This window comes from Ptychodera flava, chromosome 18 (assembly GCF_041260155.1).
Source record: "Ptychodera flava strain L36383 chromosome 18, AS_Pfla_20210202, whole genome shotgun sequence".
In the NCBI taxonomy this organism is placed as follows: domain Eukaryota; kingdom Metazoa; phylum Hemichordata; class Enteropneusta; family Ptychoderidae; genus Ptychodera; species Ptychodera flava.
In genome coordinates this window covers 17679074-17705768 of record NC_091945.1, presented here as the reverse complement: position 1 = coordinate 17705768, position 26695 = coordinate 17679074, and the positions used below count along the sequence as shown (strand labels likewise).

The following is a 26695-nucleotide window of genomic DNA, read 5'->3' as shown; positions in this document are numbered from 1 at the left end:
TAGGACAGGTGTCGCATTCCTATTGGACTACTATGGGACTGTCTCATAGGACAGGTGTCACATTCCTATTGGACTACTATGGGACTGTCTCATAGGACAGGTGTCGCATTCCTATTGGACTACTATGGGACTGTCTCATAGGACAGGTGTCGCATTCCTATTGGACTACTATGGGACTGTCTAATAGGATATTGTCTCAAAATACTATTGGACAATCCTATCAGACTGATTCCTATTGGAGTCCAATAGGACTTTTTTGTAAGGGAGGCATGGTGAACTTTGACCCATTGCTGCACCGGCAAATACAATGGATGTTTTCCACATTATTGAAAGCACATTCTGAGCATGTTGTCCAGACCGTTTGAGAAGTTATATTTCAAGTTTGTTCAGTCTGTGATTGACGTCAGTACACTTTCAACCGCACTGTGAGCAAATTTACCTTTGTCACATCTTTAAGGCTGCAAGGGATGACACTTTTGAAGGTGCTCTGTAGCATTTATAGCCTGTGGTTGTTCTGAATGAATACCACTGAAAAGTTGATACTTCTTAGGGTAGAATGCGCCTCAAGGACAGATATTCGGACCCTCAAACTTTTACAATTCTTTTGTGATCTACCACTTGTGGGGGGCTCATTATAAAGCTCTTGGTATATCAAAAATTTCCACCATCTTACTTTTTCGAAAACTGAAAATGTTATAGTCCTCCATAGAGTTAACACAGGGATGGCAGCCATTTTGAACTTTGATATCAGTAAATCTTGGAGGATTTCTTTCTCTAGTGCCAAAATTTGCATGGTGAACCCCGATTTTTTTCTTGATTTTGAAAGAGTATGGTTGAAAAATTCAGTGACGAAAGTTTGAACTAAAGTTAACTAAAGTTAACAAACTTTCAAGGCGCATACTACCTTAAACAGCTTCAGATAAGCTTATAACATGACTAGAGCATCTTGACAAAATTCAATATACCAATGACTAAATGTTTTGAAGTAAACAATAAAAATTTTGCTCTAGGACAGTAACCCCCTGAAAATACAACCATCTGATACTTCTACCAATGTTATCACTTACCTCAGCCTCAACTGGTGGATGGAAAATGTCAAGCAGGGGGTAACTGCCCTCATGTCAAGAATTGATGTATCAAGATGAAGTAGATTTGATAGTACCACTTGTCAATATAGATTTGCTTTTGCCCTGGTGAAATTGTTAAAAATGGTAGAAATTTTAATCTCCTCCGTGTTCAACATGATTGCCTTTACAGATTCAAAGACAGTTTCTCAATGAGAGTCTTTGAAAAGATTTTAAATACTTTTGTTGGAAAAGTGATCAAAAATTCATCTGATAATGCTGCAGCTTTATCTTCTTTGCACTTCACAGTAGACAAGAACTCTGCATAGGAACAATGAAATGAAAAGCCAATAAACCTTGATTATTGATGATCATAAAGTTGTTGAAAATTCACATCATCAGTACATGAATGCTATCCTTGTCCTTCACATACCGGTATGCTTTATGCGATATGCTGAAACCTTCGCTGGTGCAACTTTTGGATTTGAGGAACAGACCTACCTCAGTTCAAAATTTGCAATGTTCATTGGAGCAAAGAATATTGTGCAGTTGCTGTGGGTTCAACAAAATCTGTGTGTTTTTTTATTGTTTATAATACTTCATGTTTGTTATATAGTAGCATCTTTGGCTAGTACGTGCAAGGGTTCATTGACAGCATAGTCAATCAACCTCTAACTCAGTTTACTTCAACAGCTCCAGGGTCAACTGTACCGACACATATGATATTATTGTTTAATTAATCTTTACTGCTTAACCAGGCAAAGCTTAACTTAATATCCTAGATTTGAAATGTATACTATGTGGAATCGACAAAATCAGATGAAAATTTCAAGGATTAGAAAAAATCTGCCCACAGTAGTCGAAGTTTCAAATGGAAAGTTTATCCTGCCCGAGAGTCAAATGGCATTCAAATGCCATATTTGCTAATATGTAATGAGTTCAGCGTGTTCCATATCAATGAAAATAACATATGCAAGTATAAGCAACATGTCAGTAAACTTCCAAACTGAATATTATCTGAAACTTTTAAATTCTCAGATATCTTCCATTGTAATCAAGGTGTCATTCTTAATGCTCTGTTACCATAAATGTTTTAAATTTGTATAAATTTAGGAAAATTACTTCTTAAAATTTTGCTTTCTAATGATTTAGCTGACATGCCCATTATATGATGAAATGAAAATTTACCAAATTTCACTGGTGGTTCTGCAGTTAGGCCAAGAAAAATTAACTGTTTGTTTCTCATCCTCACACATAAATTCAGATCCGCTGCATCAACCTTTTTCTGCTCATGAGGAAATAAAATGAAAAAAACAACGCAAAAATATGCAAGGATAGTGTATAACACAGTGCTGTATGAAACAGCACTGTAACTGGGCATTGCTGAACTAAAAGTCAAACCACAGAATTTTTGCTATACAAAATTACTAAAGCTACACTGCTGTGCATTTATCTCTGCATGCATTCCTGTTTTCATATTTTTTGCGTGTCTTGTTGGTTGAAGAATAAAAAAAATTGAGAAGAAAAAAATGCCTGCATCACCGCATCATTTTTGCAATATGTCTAGGATGAGAAACAAACTTTTTATTTTTCTTGGCCTCATGTATATTTTTTACTTGGACTTAAATAGTAACTTTGATACTCCAAATTGTAACATTAATCTATTTCAAAATTCTGTTCAAATCTATGTTGACGGCAGCATACTATCATGATAGTAATGATATCTGAGTGTGTATTCCAAGGTATTTCTGTGACCTTTTAGTGGTGTTTTTTCTAAGTCTCAAATATTCCTAGAGTTTTGATTGTTAGCGTGCTTTTAGGTGGTGCAGTCAAATTGTTGACATCATGCACAAGGTAACTGCATAATGATTTAAACCTTTGTAAATACCCATTGCGACACACAAGCAACGGCTAAGTGGAGTTGAATGGTCCTGAAAAACCTGCAAAAGTGAATATACCGTTCTGGGTGCCTGCAAAACACAGATTTGCAATATGTTTTTTGCACCCGAAACAAATCAATCCCAAAGTTTTTTCAACCAGTATTCTACGATACTCTTTCCAGTGTGTGCCAATTTTTGCTATGTTAGATAATATTAAAATTGAGATAGAATGGAACTCAGGAAGAGGTATTCGGACTCTCAATTGTAATGTCTAAGCTCATTTTGAAGCTCTTGGAATAATAAAATTTTCACCTCCTTATTTTTGTGAAAATCAAAAAATTTAATTTGTTCCAATAGAAGGTGGCGATTTTGAATATCAAATATCAGTAAATTCAAGATACTTTGTTTCTTACCTTCCAAACTTTGCATGGTGACTCAAAATTTTTATTCATGATTTTGAAAGAAATCGGTTGAAAGTTTCCTAGAGAAAGGTTTGAGCAAAAGTTGAAGATTTTGCTTTCCAGGGGCATACTACTTTGATACATACCTACTTTTTTGTACTTTCAGTTCCCAGTGCAGCACCAATTTTCACACTCTCAAGCAACAACCGTGGAAATATAAAAGTAAGATGGAGCCCAATTCCTATGGAGAACCGCAATGGCGTCATCACCAAATACCACATCTACTATTACGAGGGGTCCAAACCTGATGAAGTATTCATCAGGGAAGTTGATGGCCAACTTCTGGAATATGAGGTTACCGATTTGCGACCCAACACTTTTTACAGCATTAAGATGTCAGCATTCACCAGCGCTGGGGAAGGTGTCTGCTCCATCGGAAGCGTTCCAATCAGAACTTTGGGTGGGGATCCCAGTGATCAACTCAGTAAGTCTTTCTCTTGTCAGACACTACACCATCCTAAATGTCAGGGAAAGAAAATTAAAGAACATTTTCCTATCGTTAATTACAAATTCACGTCACTCTAACATCTAACAACTGAGATCACTGATGTCTTTTTCAGTCAATTTTGGAATTTCTGTCAATTTAAATTTCTGTCAATTTCCTTGAGTAAGCCCAACCAGTACATCCATTCATGAAATTTGTAAAAAGTATCTTCTTAAGGTAGTTTGCACCTCAAAGCATAGAGACCCTTAAGGGTCTGTGCTCAAAACTGAAAAGTTTTAATCTTTGCTGACACTCTCTTCAAAGATGCTTGAAACCATTTTTTTTTTTTTTTTTTTTTTTTTTTTTTTTAGCTTGAAACCATTCTTTTTCAAAACAAAAATTTTAATATTTGAAATTCAATAAGGCCACAGCCCTATCCAAATGTTTTAACGGTATCTACAATTGAGGCGGTACTTGTCGTGATATGTAAATTAGGTACAAAAAAGTTACACCAAGCTGCCACTCTTTTAACTTTTCACAGCTATTTTTGCCAAAATTTGTTGTTACCATGTATGTAAATTTATGTATATTTGCATGTTAATTTTACACGTAGTCTAATAAACTTATTTCTCCAGTATATACTTATACAAATTAATTTTGTACATCATTGATCTTTCCAACAAACACACCAGAGCCAGACGCCCCTGTCAACCTAAAAATACGACCGGTCAATTCAACCGCCATTGAGTTAAACTGGACAGAACCTTACGTGGATTCATCTGTATCTGTCAAAGGCTACATGGTTTCCTACATCGTCGTCAGATCTGAGTCAGATTCCAGCTTTGAAACTGAGCCTATTCAACTGGACAACAATAAAGTGTCATTTGTCTTGTCACAGTTGGGTGAGTGAAGACATCTTTTGTACATGCTTGGTTGTGGTTAATGGCATTTAAAGGGCCAGCTGCTGCAACTTTTGATGATTTTTTCCACAGTTTTTTTTTATCTCAATTGCAAAATCTTCTGCTCCCCAAAGAATATGTTGAACCACCCACTATTTAGCTTGTCAACATAGCATCTATACCTGTGAAATGCACTGTCATCGTTGACATTTGAAGTTTGGTTTAGAGTGGAATTCATCAGTCAACAATAAGGATATAGTCTACACATGTACAGGCTGAGTGGACAAGCTGAATACTGTGTATCTCAACTTACTTTGGGGAGTAGAACAAGAAACTAGTTTACATTAAAAAGCAAAAAAAGTGAAAAAACTTTCAAAACTTACTGTTACTGTCCCTCTAACAGTCAGATTTTAGGCTTTCTGTGCAACTGTGCCATCTTTGCGATTTTGTAGTAGCCTTAATTGGTAGAGATGTGTTACAAAACAATCCATCTGGAACAACTGACTTGGTATTTGACTCGACTCTAAGTGAACAGAAAATAGCTTTAATATCATATGAATGTATCTTTGAACACCTTTGAGCCACTACTCTGTTTCTGTATCCCAATGACCCCTTGCTAACTATTCCCAAAAGGGAGACAGTAAGCCGTAATGCATGGTGGAGAATCCGGGTACCTCTCACTTGCTATTCCCCTGAAGGGAGATGGTGAGTGGTAATACGTGGTGGAGAATCCGGGTATAATTCACTTGCTATTCCCCTGAAGGGAGACAGTGAGCAGTAATACATAGTGGAGAATCTGGGTCTTCTTTATGAATTTGTTATTAGGTCACACCAAATAGTTGTTGTAAGTTTGTCTTTGCTTGTATGGTATTTTGCTTGTGCAATCATTAGCACGTATAACGTGATTTTTGTCAGAATGAAGTTTTGCTCAGAGAGGCTGGCCATTAATATCCATTGAGTAAAATTCAAGAAATTGAATATGACAACATATTCTCTGTCTACTGGGTATTAAGCAGTTGGTACAAACATCCTTTAGTCCTGTCCATCTGAAGAATACTTCAAGTACACAGCTGTGTACTTGTACCTTATTTGTTTACACTGAACGAGGGTCATGCTCCGGTGCAGTAGTCACAGCGTCATGTGCCAGTTTTGAACATTTGTTGGTTGACACCCAATAATAAACACACAATACAAAACATTCATAATATGTACAGTAACTGTTGTACAACACCCATAAAGCTGTTCTCCACTCATACTTTTTCACTCGTCAACCGCATGAATGAGCGTACTTGTTCAGATTATATGCCAACATCACCGATTTAGACCCGCTGTGTATATATCTTAGCCTGCCAAAGTACGCCAATTTAGCGAATAGTACACATCTAATCCCCTGTGAGAGTTCAGTTTTAATGTTAAGTATCACTACAACTGTAAAACAGGTCATGTAGCTAGAGCTCATTTATAAGAGATATTAATGGGAATGACATAACAGGTCATCTAATCAGTATTTCAGTTCCAGCATAGTGTTTGCCATTGTTCGAGGCGGTGTGTGCCTTTTCTTTACAGATATTCAGGCAGTGGAAATTTTCACAACTCTATTCTGCCCTACAGGTTGTTTGGACTCATTTGGAAGCTCTAATACACAGAAAATGAAGTTTTCACCAGTCTTGTTTCGATGAAAATAAAAAATTTTGTATTTTCTTGTAGAGTGAACACAGAACACTGAAGTCGTTTTCAAATGTTTGTTAATGAGAGCTGATTTGCTTCTCCAATCGAAAAGTTTGCGTAATGATCCCAATTTTTATCCTTTATAATGAAAGAGAATAGTCTGAAACGTCCTCTAGCAAAGTATTGATTGGAAAAGTTGAATATTTATTTTGAGGTGCAAATCCTTTTTTGCTTTTATCTCTATCAACCTCTGATCGATGTTTCATGCCCAGTGGTAACTGCCACAAGATAAACTAGAATCTAGACCTAGTAACAATTATCATCATAATGCTCTAAACAAAAACGTTAGAAGGTGGACACAATCAAAATGTAGTATTTATTTATTTATTCATTCAATCTATCATTGAATGGGCAAATGCATTCTTTGTACCTACTGCTTACCCTATGAAGCAACAAGGAACAAAGTGCCTTCCTCAAGGGCACAACACCGTGCTAGTTGTGAACTCCCCATCCTTCAATAGTCAGTCCATTATGCTGGGTTTACCGTCTCAAACTCACCATCTTCTGATAGCAAATCCATTACTTTTCACCAACCAGGTCTAAAACTCACCATTCGCCAACGTTGAGTGTAGTAACCTAACCACTGCCCAATAATGAAAGTAATTCAAGAAATGGCTTTTAAAAATTTTCAGTAGAATCACAGCCAGCAAATTTAGCCGGTCTGTCAACAAGTCATTTACATATTATTATGTGAATCATACGACATGCAAAGAACTGCTGCATGTGGCACTGCAGACGTCAGTACATCCACAGTTTTGTTCCGAAGCGAACCTATCATGAGACAGTAAAGCTCAATTTTGTGTGACCTTCAGCTTGTTTTTCAGTGGGTAATTTGAGTGGCAGGGAAGCAGGCACACTCCCTGCATACCAATGATATTGGTGTTTTGCCAAGAACTGGAAAGTGGATGGCCACATTTACATCTTAATTACATTTTACATTACCTTGTGACGCTCAAGGATCAAACAGATCAGTCAATCATGGTCAAAACACAGAGGATTGAGGGAGTTTGTTCGAGTACATTTGATAGTCATATGTAAGGAGAATATGAGAACAAAGAATCCATACATAAAATAGGATGGGATTTTTAAAGTCGTCTTTGAATATCAGCTCAAAAAAGACCTTTTGGTAGAGTTTTGCCTTTCTGTGGTATAATTTTCAGTATTAGAAACCTCCAGAATTTCTGTCCATTATGAATTCTGACGTTAAAGATTTTTTATATGACAGGCTTTATTACGCCATTTGAAATTGTAACACACATGTTATGATGAAAGAAATACTAGCTAGATGTTTAGATTAATTTATCTATCAATATTTGTTAAGTAGGTGAGAGCTTTTCTACAGTAGCTATAGTTGCTTCTTTGTGTACATTGACATGTAATCTAGCATTTTCCCATCTGATGTATTCAAAATGGCCGACTGGTTGTTGTGCAGCCTGTTAACATAAATGTGGGCCAGGGTCAGTTAAAAGACAGAAAATTTTAACTCAAATTTTCAGAATTGAATTAAACTATATGAATGTCATCGACTTTTTAACAATTTATGGAATGTCAAAATGTGACATCGCATGAAGAATTAGAATTTTGTGGCGTGTTGTAAAATATTTTTTAGTGTGTATGTATCACCTCTGCTATGACTGTCAGCTGGCACAGTCTGTTTGAAATGCAAAGATACTAAGCTTACAAATGTGCAGTGGGTATCGTGTACTTTAAAGCCGCCAAATCAAATGCAGGGTAGAGTTTCAAAAGGCCAGAAAAGATTACAAACAGTTCATTCACGATGCATATAGCACTATTTACATACCACTAAGGAGAAACAACCACTCTACCACTTGAGAGTGAATTTTATTGAAGCTGCAATATAGGTCGGAGCTAAATTCAACGATGGTTGATTTGATCGTAAATTGGCACTGAGTAGAATAAAAAGGGAAAACCTGAGTGTGCATATCCTCACGTCATTTACTCATACTATTGCACTTTGATATGTTATACGAACGAAATATAAAATACACAGAGTTTCAATCGAGTTGTGTGATTCCATGTATGGCTACAGTAGTTGCCAAATAACACTATAACACAGCGTGATAAACCATTGAATGAAAAAAAAAGGGAAAAAAGAAGAGAAATGATACCTGGAACACAGCATTGTGCGAGTTGTAGAAAGCCAGTAAATTTTAATTCCCGTTCTGAAAGGCAATGGTGCCATATATGTTTGCACAATGCAGAACTTCGAATCTGAAATGGCAGTGTAGAAAAGTTGTAAGACTTCACTGTTTTTTATGACTCTACTGGGATGCAATGTGACGTAAAAGGACATGATCAACACGCAGAAGTTTGCTTTGTGTAATTTAATCAGATGGAGTCACAGCTTGCCAATATGGGTCAAACCTTGAACTCAAAAGCCCAATAGAAGTTTGCCAGAGGCAGTCATGGACTCAGTGTATGCATTATACAGTTACCAAATACCATTGCACAATGCATCAATCACATGTTTGTACGCATCTTGAATACTAAACTGGCGGAGGGCACAAGCCCTGATGCCAGAACAGTTTGTGACTTTGTGTTTTCCAGCTTTCCATGTTTGCCCACCTTTTTTTAAGTCAAATGAAATTATCTGATAGTTTCGTGTCAAGACAATGAAATTCCAAGGTGGAATAATTTGCTACACATTCCATTCCTCCTGAGGACCTTCCTTTATCATTGCCATGGAGGACCTAATCAATAATGACTTAATATGTACAATCATGGGTTGGGGAAAATTAAATTAATGCCTAAAAATTTAGGACAAGGAAGTCGAGTTGATGAATGTTGGTAAAACATTTGTCCTGTCCAGCAATTTCTTCCATGTGTACCACAGAAAAAAGTATTTTCCTTGATCAATACTGATTTTCTGTTTGTAGTCAGTGAAATATTGTTGAATATTTGTTGGTGTTAATTAGCTTGTTTTTCCCATCCATACAGCATTGAAGGGCAATTAGCTGTAACTTTTTTGATGATGTTTATAGTATTTTTATTTTCTTATGCAAATTCCAAGTTCTTGCCTACTCTCCAAAGCACGTTGTGTACTAAATTATTTAGCTTGTCAATACAGCACCTATATAAATTCCAAGTTCTTGCCTACTCCCCAAAGCACGTTGCGTACTAAATTATTTAGCTTGTCAATACAGCACCTATATGTGTAACATGCACTGTTATTTACATTTGAATTAGAATTCACTTGTCAACAATGAAACACTGCAGTCTACACATGTACACGCTGAGTGCTGTAATTTTTTCCCAACAGAATTTTACTGCCATGTTTTACCAATCTATGAATTTTTCTAAAATATTTTGATAATTGTAGACCAAATGGACATCATGTTTTATTGGCTTCAGTTTTTTATCAAAATTTTGCCAAAAATCAAAGAAAAATTGACTGTGGTTTATTTTACAAAGGTGAGAAAGATTGACGTTGTCGCTCAAAGGGTCAATTGATTGTATTTAAAGAGAATGAAATATATCAGCTTGTGTGCATGCAGCAATGATGAAAGAAAGAAATCACTAACGTCAGGTTGCCAGTGATTTCAACCTTTTCACCCGTTATTCCCTGTAAACCGCTCCACAATCACCGTTGATAACAATGGGTTTGTGCTAAACTGCGATGGTGAAAGGGTTAAAAACAATATATGTCTCCAGCATTCTAATGTACTCTAGTTCTGACAGTCACAGCTCCTGGTATGTGCCAGTCAGATGGCAGTTAATATGGTGTGTGAATCTCGAAATTAGTCTCTTAACTAACAGAGAATCTGTGAAAGCCGTGCAACTTCCTGATCAATCATTATGCCATAACAGGTACTCTATAATTTCAAAATGTTGACTTCTGAAAGTTTTGAACATTAATGATGTACCGGTAACAGAAGACGTGCATGTAGATCTGGTAGAATGGTAGATCAACTGGCTCTGGCCATGCAGAGAGAAATGTAGATTGGTCGACTGGGCATGACTGAAAAACTCATTGATAGTCAAGTACTTGAAATCGCCATCAATTACATGTACACATGCTGACTTAGTTATATCTAAGGCAGTGCTGTGATACACTTTTACAAAACAAAGTAGCATGACAAGAACGTTCACTGATTCACGGATAATATTTGTACATCAAACATGGAATGATTTCTTGTGAAATTATTCTTTCCTATTCGGAAATCCCAATGATACAGCATAGCTCTCACCCTGGTGCTCACAAGCAAGAGGAAATATTGCTCTGTTTAATTGGATGAAAAAAATTTGTCACGTTTGATGGAGACTGTGATTAATGAACCCATTTGACATGTGTTTTAATAAGACAGCATCATGAAATATAGTTACTTCAGGCATCGGTATTACATCATAGCTGGCGGTATGCGGTACCTGGGCTCACGTGGTGATTCCTTCCGTCAATTACCAGCGGTCGGCCATGTTTGTTCTGACACAATGTATCCATCTCGAGTAACAATCATACCATTGCTATCTATTGCTACTGCGCCCTTCTTGGAAGTCTCATTAATCATTTTACGACTCCAGTTTCAGATCTCAAGTAGCTCCATAAAGCCGAGTAACATTTTCCAGGCCTTGTGATACTGCTTTTATAGCTTTGATATACCAAGGACACGACACTGCACTCCCGAGGTCACCCACCTTCTGTTTCCTCCTACGCATTTGTGACATCCCAAATATCTTTCACTGCTGTGGATGTTCATCAAAACATTTCAGTGTAATGTCACGGGTTACCAATGCCAGAGAATTTCTAACACTCGAAAACATGTATTTATTATTTTATGTATCATTCAACTTCATTGTTGGCGGAGTTTCATAGCTGTGACATTGCTATCATTTTTCAGGGGTCAATTCTAGCTATATGCAATGAAATCACAAGCAAAATGGAAATTTTACATTTTCGTCCATTATTGTAGTATATAAGCTGTTTGAAAGACAGTCATTTCACTGTGTACTTTGGTTTCTGTCTTCAGGAAGGAATTCGAAAGGTTGAATATTAACTTATTGGTGAATTGTCAAGATCACACATAATAGTCACTGCTTCCCCCAATTGTTCTTATTAGAATTATTTACAAAAATGTTATCAAAAGTGCTGCAGTGTTCTCTATCAGGATAAGAAGTATATAATTCCTTGCTTCCTTCTTTTCTCTTACCGATATTTGGACTAAATTGCTGCCCATTTGTTGTCTTTAACCCTTTTACCATCATAGTTTGGTCCAAACCTATGTTGCCCATGGTTAGTGTGGACCTGTTTACTTGGAGTTGAGGGTTGACAGGCCTGATACGGCTTGATGTAGAGGTTTGATAGGTGCCAATTTTCATCAATCCATCTATCATATGTTGCTTGGACATAGGAAAAACATATTTTTTTAATCCTGTGAGATAACAAATTGAATTTTCTTTTCTGGCTTCATATCCTAAGTCATAGGTTGAACTTACCCAGGACAACAACCAAAGTATGAATAATCAGTTCGCATATTTTCATTGACATCACAAGTCCTAGACATCATAGACTTTAGAAATGACAAACAAGAAGAAAACTCCAAAGCATGAATCCAAGAAATGTGCACACATTCATCATCATCATCAACATGTAGTCAAGTTACTTTGAAAGAGGTGATAGATTTTGAGTCAATTGACTTCACAGTGATGTCACATGTTCTGCATGAAACAAGCACCTATCCTGCTTCTCATGAGATATTCCTCCATTAACATTGCAAGGGTCCTTATTGAAACTTACATTGTGAAGATATTTGCCATTGATATTACAGATACATCACAAAAAGTACAGCCTTGCATATTCACAAGCAGGTAATTTGTTTTGCAAAATGGTCCAGTATGGCTGCCGAATATACCTAGGTCAATTTATTCACTGTTAATGGGTAATTTATTATCATGGCCCCAGTTCGCTGTCTCACTTTATCTTGGACTTCAATCAAACTGATTTGCTGCATTCTATTGCCTGGTTTATTATATTTACTTCATTTTTGTGAAGAGGAAACGATCATGGTTTATTCATTCTTCCCGTCTGAGAGTGACATTTTGCAAAATGTTTTTGCACAAATTAGAAAGGGGATAACGGGTGTTAAACTCTGAGAAGTCCATTGGTTCTACACTGTGGCACACCCAATGCCAGTACTCTCGAGCCTAGCCAAGGTACTGACTTTCCTTGATACAAATAACATAACAAACCGAAAGACAAAAGGTGAATAATGATAAATGAGTTATTATGCCATTCAGATTTTTAAATCTTTCACGAGCAGGATAGCCTACGTTTTAATACAATGACGATAATCAGCTCATAAAAACTTTAATATTTATGAGTGAAACGCCAAGGTAATGATTGAACTTAGGTCCCTTTGAAATATTAAACAAGAAATGTTATGAAAAACCACACAAGGGATGCTCGCCCCTTAAATAAATGATGTACAAGATGATACTAATCTTACTATCAGGCTGATCACATCAGTGTGCTGCAGGATTTATGAGATGGTTGTAGGTGTTCTAGAAAGGGGGAGTTGCAAAAAAAGGAAATCATCATACTGATTTAAAGAGTTTATTAGTAGTAGTGTTGAGCAACTTGTTGTACAGTTATTGCTTATACATGTATGTGCATGTGTTTCAGCAAAGTTCTTCAGTAGGATTCATGCCAAAATGATTGTCAATGAGTATTTATATATGCCAATTTAGTCGGCGATTTTCACACAAAAACTTGTCAGTGCTCATTTTTAACCTCATACAGCAACAAATTTTTCATGTCTTATTTTTATGAAAATCGAAATTGTGATTTTTTGCCTTTGAGTTGACACAGGCTGGCAGCCATTATAAATATTGAATATTGGTAAATGTTTGGTAATTTGTTTTCATAGTACCAAAATTCGTATGGTGACCCCTGATTTTTATTCTTGATTTGGCTAGAATATGGTTGAAAGTTTCCCCAAGGAAAGTTTGAGCAAAAGTTTTTTTTCTGTTTTGAGAGAAGGATGCTCTTCTCAATTCATGCAGAAGTTCCATCTATCACGATAGAGTTGAAAGACCCTTACGAGTTTTGACCTGCATATGTGTATAATTTACATGTTAGTAAAACAATATTGGAGATATGAGCATCATGATATGACATCTGTATCAACTGTTTCACCTTTCACTGCCTGAATTCCAGCACAATTATTCAAAATGTCTCTCAGATAGCATGAAGTATTGTTCTGGTAAATATATTTAACAGCATGAGTCAAATTTGTCATGTGTGACCGGCCGTTGGCCGAGGTTGGCGGGGAACAAGAGGTCGTCTTCCACAGTTGACCAATCATATCAAGATTTGACAACAAAAATAAACCAAACAAAGTGACCACATACTGTCACTGATAGAAAACTATTGAATTACTCACTTCTGCTGGGTGCGGACACACAACTATTGAATTACTCACTTCTGCTGGGTGCGGACACACATAAGCCACAGTTTCTTCTGAAAGTTCAACACTATTGTCAGGCTACCAATTTCCATCATTTCAACTCATTGACAGTTTCAGAACCAGATTTTGTCAGAAAGTTTTTCCCTCCTGGCATTACTTTTGTTGTTAATTTTCTCGTTCTAAACTGACTGACAAAGTCAGTTTCTTTCAGCATCTTGAAACATGACAACACAGCAGTTTAAGAAAACCTGTCATCAACTCTGTTTACAGGTTTGAATGATAAAGAAAGCAGTGACAATATTTCAAGTATGTACCAGAGATATATGCAAATGTGGTAAACAGTAACACGATTGTAACTAATTTGGGACAATAGGACGGTGAAGTAACGTCGATTTAATCTGCAAAATTAATGTTATCTCATCTGCATTTCTTTTTATATTACTAACTTGTTTTTATGAGTAATTTGCGATATTACAACATTCAGCTATGTGGCACCTAACACTTTTGAGAAATTTGCAAAATATGGAAATCCAGTTATCTCAAATTAGTTCCAATCGTGTTCAGTTAATTTTGGAGTTGAATGCACTTTAGGTTTATGTTTATATATTGGACCATGCATAGTTTCATTAGAATTAATGGCAGATTTTAAGACTCTATGTCAACTTCTCTGGGAAACAAAAAACACTCAAAAGGAGAACTTTGTTTGTACACCTCTTTCATTCCCATTTCCCAAGTGTCATGGTCCAGCTTCACCATTGAGAACAGTCCTTATAAAGCCTAACAATAGTGGTGAAACAGCTAATTTCATGTCAATAATCAGGTCAATCTACTCTTGAGTCAGAAAGCTAATTAATTTACAGTTTGGCAGAGAAATTCTATGGATGCTTTTGATGAAATGTGGCAGAAATCATTAGATTCTAATTTGTGAATATTTATATTTGTGCTGCATTTGATCTTGTTCAAATATGACTGTTGTTATGAGCGTTATTGTTAAGTTAGCCTGTATACATTTTTTATTTAATTCACCTGTTTTGATTCTCAGATTTACGTGACCATAATTTCTTGGAATTGTTGGTTGTAAATGGTAGAAAAAGTTTAAGCCGTTAACTACTTTTCCATCTGATGTACCGGTAGTAAAGCGCTTTCTATAATCTGTATGTAACTGGTGTAATGTAGGACTTCAAAAATAGATTTTAAGACTTTAAAAATGAAGATTGGGATACACGAATGTGTTTGATTCACTGAGAACTGGCTTCTCCTTTCTGTGCTTCATTGGTAGGTATTGAAGAAAGCAGCAATTTTTAATCAACAAAACCCAGTTTAACAGATCTGTGACTAGCTAATTCACAGTTCCAGGGCATTATTCTAAGTCTCAGTGAACAATATCTTTTTGTTGTGTTGCAAAATATTTGAGATTTGAGATTAACAAACGTACCTTCAGCTTTTGTTAACATAACTTGGAATGGGGCCAAAACTTCCTACCAGCTACAGAGCATATCAAATTGACAAGGATACACAAATCATTGGTGGAAATGTGTAAGTGTTTGTCCCATTTAAGTGTGGGAAAATGTGTGTTTACTTTCACCACTTTGTTGTGTAGTTTCGAGAATGTACGTGATGTTTTGGAAATTCTAGTCGTAATAGAATGTGTGCTGTTGTGTTTTCATAAACCCACTGAGCTAATATCATATGCTTTAATGCCATGATTACCAACCCATCCAGTCGGCCCATATTTGTACAAACCAGTTTTACGTTATAAGGGATAAAATCACCTACTGCAGCTTTTAGTGCATACATCAGCTTTTCTAGATTCCGGTATTCAAAGCAACTTTGCTCACCAGATTCCGCCAGTGAAAATCCCCAAGTAATAAATTTGGAGCTTAAAAGAACAGAATATGGACATTCCCAGTCAATGTGCAGCTGGGATAGTCATAAACAGGGGGGACTTGCAATTCAATAGAAGATTTGATTTGAAAACATATTTTTTTTTAGTGGAATCCATGTCATTTCATGATTTGGTGCGAAAAAAAAATCATTTTTTTATCATTTATGTTATACTTATAGTGAACAGGAAGGCTTTCAATCATATTCAAGGAATATTTTGTGATTTATTGTAAAATCTGCTGAAATCCATATGCTTAAATATTTTTTTTTACTTCGGTGCATACCAAATTGTGAACAGGAAGGTGTACGTATCTGTGTGGAATGCCATAAGGTATGACACTATCATCGTTGGTGTATGCATGCACACATATCATGTATTAAAGGCCTAGTCTAATCCGTGATACATATGTTACATGACGTCCATAATGAAAAGTAGGGCTAACGAGTTAAAATTTTACCATACTTTGTGACACTTAACCACTCTGTCATTAATTACTTACGAACAGTGTTGTGTCAAAGGAGAGCTACATGCAATTGCATCGCATAATATTATTCCAACATCCATTACAACCCAGCTAAAATGTGGTACGATCACTGCTGCAATGAAAATGTATTCAGTATATCTGTTTTAATGGCCTGTACATAAAAAGCTTTGTTGTTTACACATACATTGTGCTGCAGTAGACGGTCTTTTTTCTCTCTTTGGCCTAGAATCACTGCCTATGTCTGGTTGAAAATCCTGTGATTTATTGAGATAATATCACAGAAGCAGAAACAGAATGTAGGACAGTTGGTCATAGGAGGAGAGTGATTTGACTATGCAACAGTATGGCTGTCATTTGCTCTGTGGGAAATCTGTTAAAATTTGTGTATTTGAATTCTAGGTGGCTGACGTTTGTTATTTCTGCCATTTTATACAAAGAATAAATTGTAACAGCCAAATGCATAGAAATGAGGCCAAAAAAATAAATTGTGCTGTTCCAATAACATGGTTTTCAAATTTAGGCTAGGTAGGTCAGCAGGAATTTTTTTTCCAAAATATTTTTATTTTTAAATATGCATTTCTCAGGGGTTCAGGGCAGTCAAACACTGGCCACAACATTTCCAGAAAAATGTATCATACATATAAAAGGAAAAAAAACATAAAAGACATCTTGTTCAAGCAAAAATCAAATGCGAAGTAACAACTGGGTGATTTTACGTGTTTTTTCTCTTTTTTTAGCTTCCGTGTTTAGGTAGCTCTAAAAAGTTTAGGGTCTGCAGGTTAAAAATAGGGTAGGTTGGGTTATCAGAACAGCACAATTTTTTTGTTCAGCCTGAGCAGACTTTATAGTTTCATGTGCTTTATGTTGGAAGAACAGAAATACAAAAACAACACATCTATACAGACAAGTGTGTATTTTTAGTGGCAATTATTCTTTCTTCTCTGAAACTCCTGCTTTGAATTATTGCCGACCTTGTCAGGGTTAGTTAACTACTACTTCTCCGATACATTCTAATTGTTGCCGGTATCATAACTATTGTTAACTACATCATGGTACGTTAACTACTACTTCTCTGATACATCCTAATTGTTGCCGGTATCATAACTATTGTTAACTACATCATGGTACGTTAACTACTACTTCTCTGATACATTCAAATGGATTCTGGTATCATCAAGGAAAGTATTTACCATTATTTAAATCAAATTAACCAAGATGTTTAAACCTACAACACCACAACATCACACTTTCTTAATTTTTACAATAAACAAAATGGTAAAAAGGGGTGAATTCATATGAGCTGGAGCTAAACCTACATTTTCTTTTAAATAATGTGATTCACTGTAACCTATAAAATGTGACCTTTGGAAATACCAGTAAGCACGTCCATCTGCCTGCTTAATTGATATGTAAATTTTTAAGTATCCTGCATTCCCACACAATCAACCATAAAAGTGTATCAGCAGAATTTGTAACTATGGCTATAAAATAGTCTACCGCCAGCACAATTTCCAACAGATAAACAAGTACCAACCTTGCCCTTGTTTCTGTAAGTTCAAATACTTCTTGAAGACATGTCATATGTGCTAGACAAAATTTGAACTTTTGAACTCGGTGAACTATATTTGTTTCTGTTGTCATAATGATACCCAGCAGGTTGTTATAGTTTGGGATTTAAAATAGAATGAGTTGAAAATAGAATGTGTTGACTACCAGAAGTGAATCGGACCATCTGTAAAATTGCTTCCGTCTCTTTTATTTCTATTTCCTTAGTGTATCGATACAATGTTGCCCAAACACATATAGTTTCATTGATACTTTTTTTATCACAGTTATTGTATTGATCTTTTGTCAGTATTGCATATAGCCACATATCCTTTCTCTTTTTTTTCATTCAAATTTCTGTATTTCACATTACTACTTGTACCCATCGATGCACCATGGATTTATTTGTTGTATGATAATATGGCCTTTTTCTTCAACATGTTCAATGTCTCACATGTTAGTAAAGTCAAAGCTCGGTCTATTTATACTGTGTGGGGTTTGTTGATTCTTGGGCATAGCAATATATTTGGTTACAATTTTACCTGCAACCATGAACAGTCCTGCTTGACCACCATTTTCATACAGCTGTAGAAGTTGATAACACTATATAAAAGAATGAGGGTCAGGTGAAATAGCAATGCAATTCTAACTTATTTGAAAACCTGATCAAACTTGGGCAATTAATTGCTATTGGTATTTACCATACACTGTCTGTTCTGGGCAGCGGCGAGCTAGTTTTTAAGACACTGAGTGCACTTGCATGAAAATACCAGTTTTTAAGACACTGAGTGCACTTGCATGAAAATACTGTCTGGTGGACATTTACAGTGTATAGCGATATGCTACATTGATTTCTGGTCAAAGACATTACCCAAGACCACCCAGTCACTCTCATCTCCTGGAGATATGCTCCACGGGCACTTCAGCTAAGATCTCTCTAACAGAATACGAAAACAATGTGCGAGTTAATTACTTCATTAAAAGAAAGCAAAATGCCAAACGCCTTCGATGGAAATCACTAAGTTGACTTGATCCCTATCATTATATACACCCACACATGAAATAGGTTGCTGTTTGTAATAGGTCCTACAACCGTTGAATACATCAGCTGACATTTTGTTAACATTCCTCTGCAAGATCACCTCTTGTACCTGACCTGGCTAATCCAAGTCACATGTGCTCCCTGCATTTTTCTATCGCTATTCAATGTGTTACTTTGAAAGACATTTTAACTATACCAGCACTGCGATTATATTACCTTCAAATGGGCTAAAGAGAGAGGGGGGACAAAGAGAGATTTGGACAAACGGAAGCATTATCAGTCGTGAGAGAGATAGTTTTGAAATTATTTCATATTGCATCTATTACTTTTTATCAACTTTAGTGCTGGAAAGATGAGAAAACATGGAGCCACAGAATTTTGTAGGTATATTAATAAATTTTGACATTTTAAAAGATACACAGAGAGAATTGGGTAAATGCCTACTCAAAGATCATAGATGGTCAGGATGGTCTATGGGGAAGGGGGCTGCAAAGATGTCTCGTTGAGATTTGAATGGATTCGCCACTACACAATGCGAGGATTTCAAGGCACCACAGCAGCCTGATAATGGGAGGCAATGCAGAACTGAATTCTCAAGTTCACCAACCCACCCTCATGCTCACAACACACAAATTAGGCAACTGTGACCTGTGAAAGGCACGTCACACTGAAGCCCTAGAAAATCATCAAATCATGTATCACCAATTTCATTTTACAATGTGTGCTGTTGCAACTAGGGCAGAATCCAAAATCAAATGACTGCCACGGTATCTGCTCATGTGTCAATCAAGAGACCAAAATAATTTTTTTCTAGCCCTGGCCAGGCCTTACATTAAGGGTAAGTAGCTGTATGTGACTTTTGATGATATTTTCATTTTAACTACAGTTTCTTGTTCTTACTCTCCAAAGCATATTGAGATACACAGTCAGCTGAGGCTGTACATGTTGGCTGCATTGTTATTGTGTGGCCATGAGTTCAAGATCAATAATATATATTAGATACAATGTAGTTATGTGATCAAGATGCAGTATTTGGAATTTCAGAGTTTTGGAAATCATATACTTTGTGACACGTTCCATAATAAGTGGAATTTATGCAGACCGATGTATAGTATTATTAAGAGCATTCATGATTTAAAATGAAGCAGCGTTACACTCGTGCAGATTTAAAGTTTTGAAATTCTCGTATAAAGCCAGCTAATGACTTGTACAAGGCAACAGATGGTCATGCACCAGCCCCCTGGAAAAAAAAATAATATGGCATGATGGTAATTCTTTCATACATGAAAAAAAAACCGAACCAGCTTGATTGGATTAAAGTGAAATTTTTTACTTTTAGAAATTTTTTTTGTCACTATACTGATGATATGCTCTGCTAGTCATGTTCTATCTCTGACTGCATAATAGACCTATCAACACATACTGGTAGTTGCACTATTATAGTGCACCGAACAGGAACTACGTAATACTGTTTGACTATCGTAAGCATTTGCAAACCCCAAGAACACGCACATGGTTTGTAATAAATCATCAGTGATTAGCAGTAGAGGTTACTTTTTACTGTACATTGTCTTTTTTTACATGTCCATGTCTCGCCTTCAATCTTTATTTTATGACATCTATCATTTTCCAACACCGAAGGTCATAATTTTTATTTCAGTGTCACCAAAAGTCACAATGCATCTTTAATCATTTACTTTGATGGGGTGTAGTAAATCTGAATTCTCTTCAATAAAGACTGTGCATATAATTTTCAAAAATGTGATATTTTGAAGTGACATGGAGGCTGCTTTCTGACTTGATATAGACACATATTAAATCTCGGTGGTAAGATAATAGTTAATTTATATCCTGGTAAATCTGTAATGCGGCCATCTTTCAGAGGTCTGTTGTTTAAGGATACACACAGCTTAATTGTTCCATGGAGTTTTTGCACAGGGAAGTGAACATAATAGTCTGAGATCTGGTTTGGAACATCTGAAAAACTTTCTGATGTGCTTCCGCATTAGCTTGTTTTCAAATTGGTAAATATCGATTTGAAAATGAATTCCCCTGCTGATATTTCTTTAAGACCAAGTTCAAATACAGTAACCTTGGTCAAATTTGGTTGTAATTTAATGACCATGGTCAAACATAGTCACCATGGTCAATTTTGGTATTGGTAATTTCCTTAATGAATATGGTCAAACGTAGTCACTATTGTTAATATTGGTAGAGATAATTTCTGTATGACCATAGTCAAAGTTATTCACCATTGTCAATTTTGATATTGATAATTTCTTTATGACCATGAACAAACATATAGTCACCATGGTCAAGTTTGGTAGTGGTAATTTTATGACCATGGTCAAACATAGTCACCATGGTCTATTTTGGTATTGGTAATTTCTTTATGACCATGGTCAAACATAGTCACCATGGTCTATTTTGGTTTTGGTAATTTCTTTATGACCATGGTCAAACATAGTCACCATGGTCTATTTTGGTATTGGTAATTTCTTTATGACCATGGTCAAACATAGTCACCATGGTCTATTTTGGTATTGGTAATTTCTTTATGACCATGGTCAAACATAGTCACCGTGGTCAATTTGATCGTGGTAATTTGCGATTTCGAACCATTATAACATGTTCAGGTTTACTGCCTTATTAATGCAGCTCATAGTTTGAGTACTACTACTCCTGGGATACAAGAAATTAATTTATAGTTTAGTCCAGACTTGAAAAATTTCAACCTTTAATTTTAAAAAGAAACAAAGGACCTATCAGAACTTTTGGTATGGTGAACTTAGCCACTGATTGTTAAGCGATGTTCTTTTCACTTGAAACGTGAAAGACCATTTGTAACAAACAGCAACCCCTTTCAAAAAGTAATAAAGGGTTGTTCACCGATTTTAGCTGGATTTCACATTTTGAATCAGAAGAATTAATATAAAAGGTGTTATTAATAGAGTGCTATCCTGTTCGTGTTCGAAGGTTTCTGCAGTTATTTATGTGCCTGAGTGTTGGCTGAGTATACTCTCGTCACTCTCACAGGAGGTTTCCTTTGGAGTGTCAGCCATGATGGTGATCTATAACTTATTATTCAATCACAGTTACAAGCTGTAATATATGAACAAAAGTGATAATTCCAAACTGGTGCTATTAACGAAGTCACAATTTCAATGTCAACGAAGTAAGAAGGACAAAGTATGAACAGGTATTGTTGTCAGCTGTTTACGGAATTCCTGCTTGCGTTGTTTTCAGTACTGTTCAACAATTTACAGTGTAAATAATTCTGTGAACTTTCACTTCATATATTTTCATGATATCTGATCATTTAGTTCACTTGGGTTACCTTTCCAGAATTCATTTTATTAAGAAAAAAGACTAAGATTGCGTAATGAAGTACTTAATACCATGACATTTATAAGGAGGACATCATCCAAATTTGAATTTAAATTCCTATGAAATTTCCATATTTTTAGTTAGTTTTGAAATTTCTATTTCTAATGGCTTGGAAAGTAATTTTGACATTTGATTGAAAATACAGTCTCTGTTATTATTTTTCTTCCATTTTCAAAGTTGGTTTTGGTTCAGCTAGTATTAGAACATCCATTAAGTTAGTCTCCATCTTTGGATATCAGAAGCCACAAGATGTGATTTAGTTATTCTGAAAATTCTATATACCATACTTATCTGCATAATATTTAACATTTTCTATAAATTATTCAAATGCCAGATAGAAGTAGATTACTTTCTTTTTGATTTTTTTAATAAAATATACCTCATTCCTGTACCTGCCTTTTGGCAACTTATTACAAAATCTCATTCGCCTACCTGCAAGGAAGTTCTTGAAAGGGCTAAGGCGAGGAAGACTCAGACACACACAGCAGAACAAGTGGTGTGTAGTATTTTCTGCTACTTTGTACCTTTAGAAAGTATGAAATAATAATTTTAGTGTATTCTATCCGGCTCAAATCAACTTGTATAAATGTATATCAATCTCACATCACAATGATGTCACTTTATGGAGTCAATATGACTGGTAGTGTTATTCAGTGTATTTAAGAACAATATTTTGATTCCTATAATAGAATGAGGATATAAGTACACCACGAATTCCATGCGTGAATATGAAATCCTGATAGCATTTGGTCCACTATCTTACTGGGAACCATTTTCAATCTTATCACCAAACGTTTCATTCCAGTTCATATATGCTCCAGACATGCTTGCAACTGATATCCTTTTTCAAAAGTTCAAAAGTGACTTGCAAGAGGACATCTGAGACTAATCAAGTAGAATTATAAGTTAATTCACCACTGTCATATTAACCATGGTACCATGTTTTTTTCATTGATGGTCATGCTATTGAAAAAATGTATCATCTCCAAAATTGACCATGGTGGCCATATTTGACTGTTAAATGCATATGAACACTTTTTGTTGGCCGGCAAAGTCTTGAAGTAAATTATCATACTTATAGATCTCATGAAATAATTGCAAGCCATTTCCTATGTTATGGTGGTGTACCATACCTTAAAGTGGACCATATTTCAACTGATCCTTTCCAAAGTTGTAGCAAGAGAATTAATATGGTATCGAGTTTGTGGCCAAAAGGCCATCTTCTAATCTGTCAAAAATATGAAGCCTTGAAACTAAGTAGTATACCAGTGATAAGATAGAAGCAGGTCATATCAGCCAGTGAAACACAATCTGCTACCGGACATTACCTTCTGGTGAAACTCACTCAGCAAGTTATTAGCCAGTAAATAGCACCTTGCTACTGGACATTACCTTCTGGTAAGACCTACTAGACAGGTCGTTAGCCAGTAAATAGCACCTTGCTACTGGACATTACCTTCTGGTTTGGATTCACTTGGTGGGCCACTATAACCAGTAAATAACACCCTGATACTGAACATTTCCTTCTGATAAAACCTACTAGACAGGTCGTTAGCCAGTAAATAGCACCTTGCTACTGGACATTACCTTCTGGTTTGGATTCACTTGGTGGGCCACTATAACCAGTAAATAACACCCTGATACTGAACATTTCCTTCTGGTAAAACCTACTAGACAGGTCGTTAGCCAGTAAATAACACCTTGCTACTGGACATTACCTTCTGGTTTGGATTCACTTGGTGGGCCACTATAACCAGTAAATAACACCCTGATACTGAACATTTCCTTCTGGTAAAACCTACTAGACAGGTCGTTAGCCAGTAAATAGCACCTTGCTACTGGACATTACCTTCTGGTAAGACCTACTAGACAGGTCGTTAGCCAGTAAATAGCACCTTGCTACTGGACATTACCTTCTGGTTTGGATTCACTTGGTGGGCCACTATAAACAGTAAGTTACACCCTGATACTGAACATTTCCTTCTGGTAAAACCTACTAGACAGGTCGTTAGCCAGTAAATAACACCTTGCTACTGGACATTACCTTCTGGTTTGGATTCACTTGGTGGGCCACTATAACCAGTAAATATCACCCTGATACTGAACATTTCCTTCTGGTAAAACCTACTAGACAGGTCATTAGCCAGTAAATAGCACCTTGCTACAGGACATTACCTTCTGGTTTGGATTCACTTGGTGGGCCACTATAACCAGTAAATAACACCCTGATACTGAACATTTCCTTCTGGTAAAACCTACTAGACAGGTCATTAGCCAGTAAATAGCACCTTACTACTGGACATTACCTTCTGGTTTGGATTCACTTGGTGGGCCACTATAACCAGTAAATAACACCCTGATACTGAACATTTCCATCTGGTAAAACCTACCAGACAGGTCGTTAGCCAGTAAATTATAGCACCTTGCTACTGGACATTACCTTCTGGTTTGGATTCACTTGGTGGGCCAATATAACCAGTAAATAACACCCTGATACTGAACATTTCCTTCTGATAAAACCTACTAGATAGGTCGTTAGCCAGTAAATAGCACCTTGCTACTGGACATTACATTCTGGTTTGGATTCACTTGGTGGACCACTATAACCAGTAAATAACACCCTGATACTGAACATTTCCTTCTGATAAAACCTACTAGATAGGTCGTTAGCCAGTAAATAGCACCTTACTACTGGACATTACCTTCTGGTTTGGATTCACTTGGTGGGCCACTATAACCAGTAAATAACACCCTGATACTGAACATTTCCATCTGGTAAAACCTACCAGACAGGTCGTTAGCCAGTAAATTATAGCACCTTGCTACTGGACATTACCTTCTGGTTTGGATTCACTTGGTGGGCCACTATAACCAGTAAATAACACCCTGATACTGAACATTTCCTTCTGGTAAAACCTACTAGACAGGTCGTTAGCCAGTAAATAACACCTTGCTACTGGACATTACCTTCTGGTTTGGATTCACTTGGTGGGCCACTATAACCAGTAAATAACACCCTGATACTGAACATTTCCTTCTGATAAAACCTACTAGACAGGTCGTTAGCCAGTAAATAGCACCTTGCTACTGGACATTACATTCTGGTTTGGATTCACTTGGTGGGCCACTATAACCAGTAAATAACACCCTGATACTGAACATTTCCTTCTGATAAAACCTACTAGACAGGTTGTTAGCCAGTAAAGAACAGCCTGTTCCTCGACATTACCTATTGGTTGAACTCACTAAGCAGGCCATTCCAGTGAATAACACCTTGATTTCTGCATGTGTGCAAACAATATGGTTAATATTCCATCCAGTGTTTCCAATATGGCTTTGCGCCCTTTGCCTTCTTTTTCCTATACCAGCATACAGGTCTATTGACCCCCCATAGAAAATGATGGAGATACCAAAGTCTGATGGTGAAAGAGTTAAATTGTATCAGAACCTCAATAGCTGGTCTGTCCTTAACCCTTTCAGCACTGTGGGTTGGTCCAAACCCATTGTTATCAATGGTTATTTAGGACCTCTTTATAGGGAATAGGGGTTAACAAGTCCTGCCCACTAAAGGATATCATCCAGCATGTATTTGCTCAGATTTGAAAACATGTTGTTTGGTGATCACAAGAGTCTCTCTCACCCTCTCTTGTTTGTAGTTTTGTTCTGATGTAATGTGATGGCATTTGTCAACCCCCCTCTAGCTTTCATTACATGAGTGTGCCGGCCTTTCAACTCATCTGTCAAGCGACCGTGACAGACTCCCTACAAAGAAACCAACAGCAGTACTGAAGCCATTTCCATGTCAACACAGTTATCACTCTTCCTGTGATCTGACTGTTTTTCATTGAAAAAAATTCCACGCTGATGGCGGGTGGTTTTTTTTGCACTGTCTAAAAAAAAGTTGGAAGCGTCATTCAAGCTTGTTTACTTCTCTGGCGGTGTGACTGATGACGGAATTATTCATCGCTTGTTTTGATCATCCTGTTTGATGGCAGCTGGGTGTAGTCACCGTTACTCAGAGTTTTTCCGCACTACTAGTGACATGACAATGTCTTCTAAGAAGACTTTGCGCATGGTTTTCTAAATAAGTTTTTCTTTCACTGTGAAAAGGGCACTCTGCTCTTTTCTTTTTTTTACTACATCAATGGCAACTTGGAAAGAAAACCTCATAGAGTCATGATTTCAATTGATTTCATAATTCACATGATGACACAAGAATTGAAATTGTCGTACAGTCGGATCATGAGAATCATGCAGATATACATAAAAGAGCTGGACTAGAAATTTTAAATCTGTCTGCCCCTGCATCCACACTGTACCCTTGATATCTTGACAATGTGAAAAAACTCAACTTCAAAATAATTGCCAAGTACAGGCTATCGATTGATGTCACATCGACCAGGATGACAGAATTGAATTTGGGGAAGATAAAGATGATCGGGAAGTTCACTTAAACTTGAGAATACTCTTGACAG

The 26695-nt window shown here is 36.5% G+C and overlaps 1 protein-coding gene across 2 annotated transcripts in view; it reads left to right on the top strand.

Moving 5' to 3' along the window:
- Nucleotides 1-26695, top strand: part of LOC139117046 (protogenin-like) — a 155698-nt gene that overhangs the window by 111890 nt on the left and 17113 nt on the right. For both annotated transcript variants that reach the window (XM_070679865.1, XM_070679866.1), the window contains exons 9-10: nt 3512-3829; nt 4522-4731. In XM_070679865.1, the coding sequence (XP_070535966.1) occupies nt 3512-3829; nt 4522-4731 (528 nt within the window). The remainder of the gene's footprint in view (nt 1-3511; nt 3830-4521; nt 4732-26695) is intronic.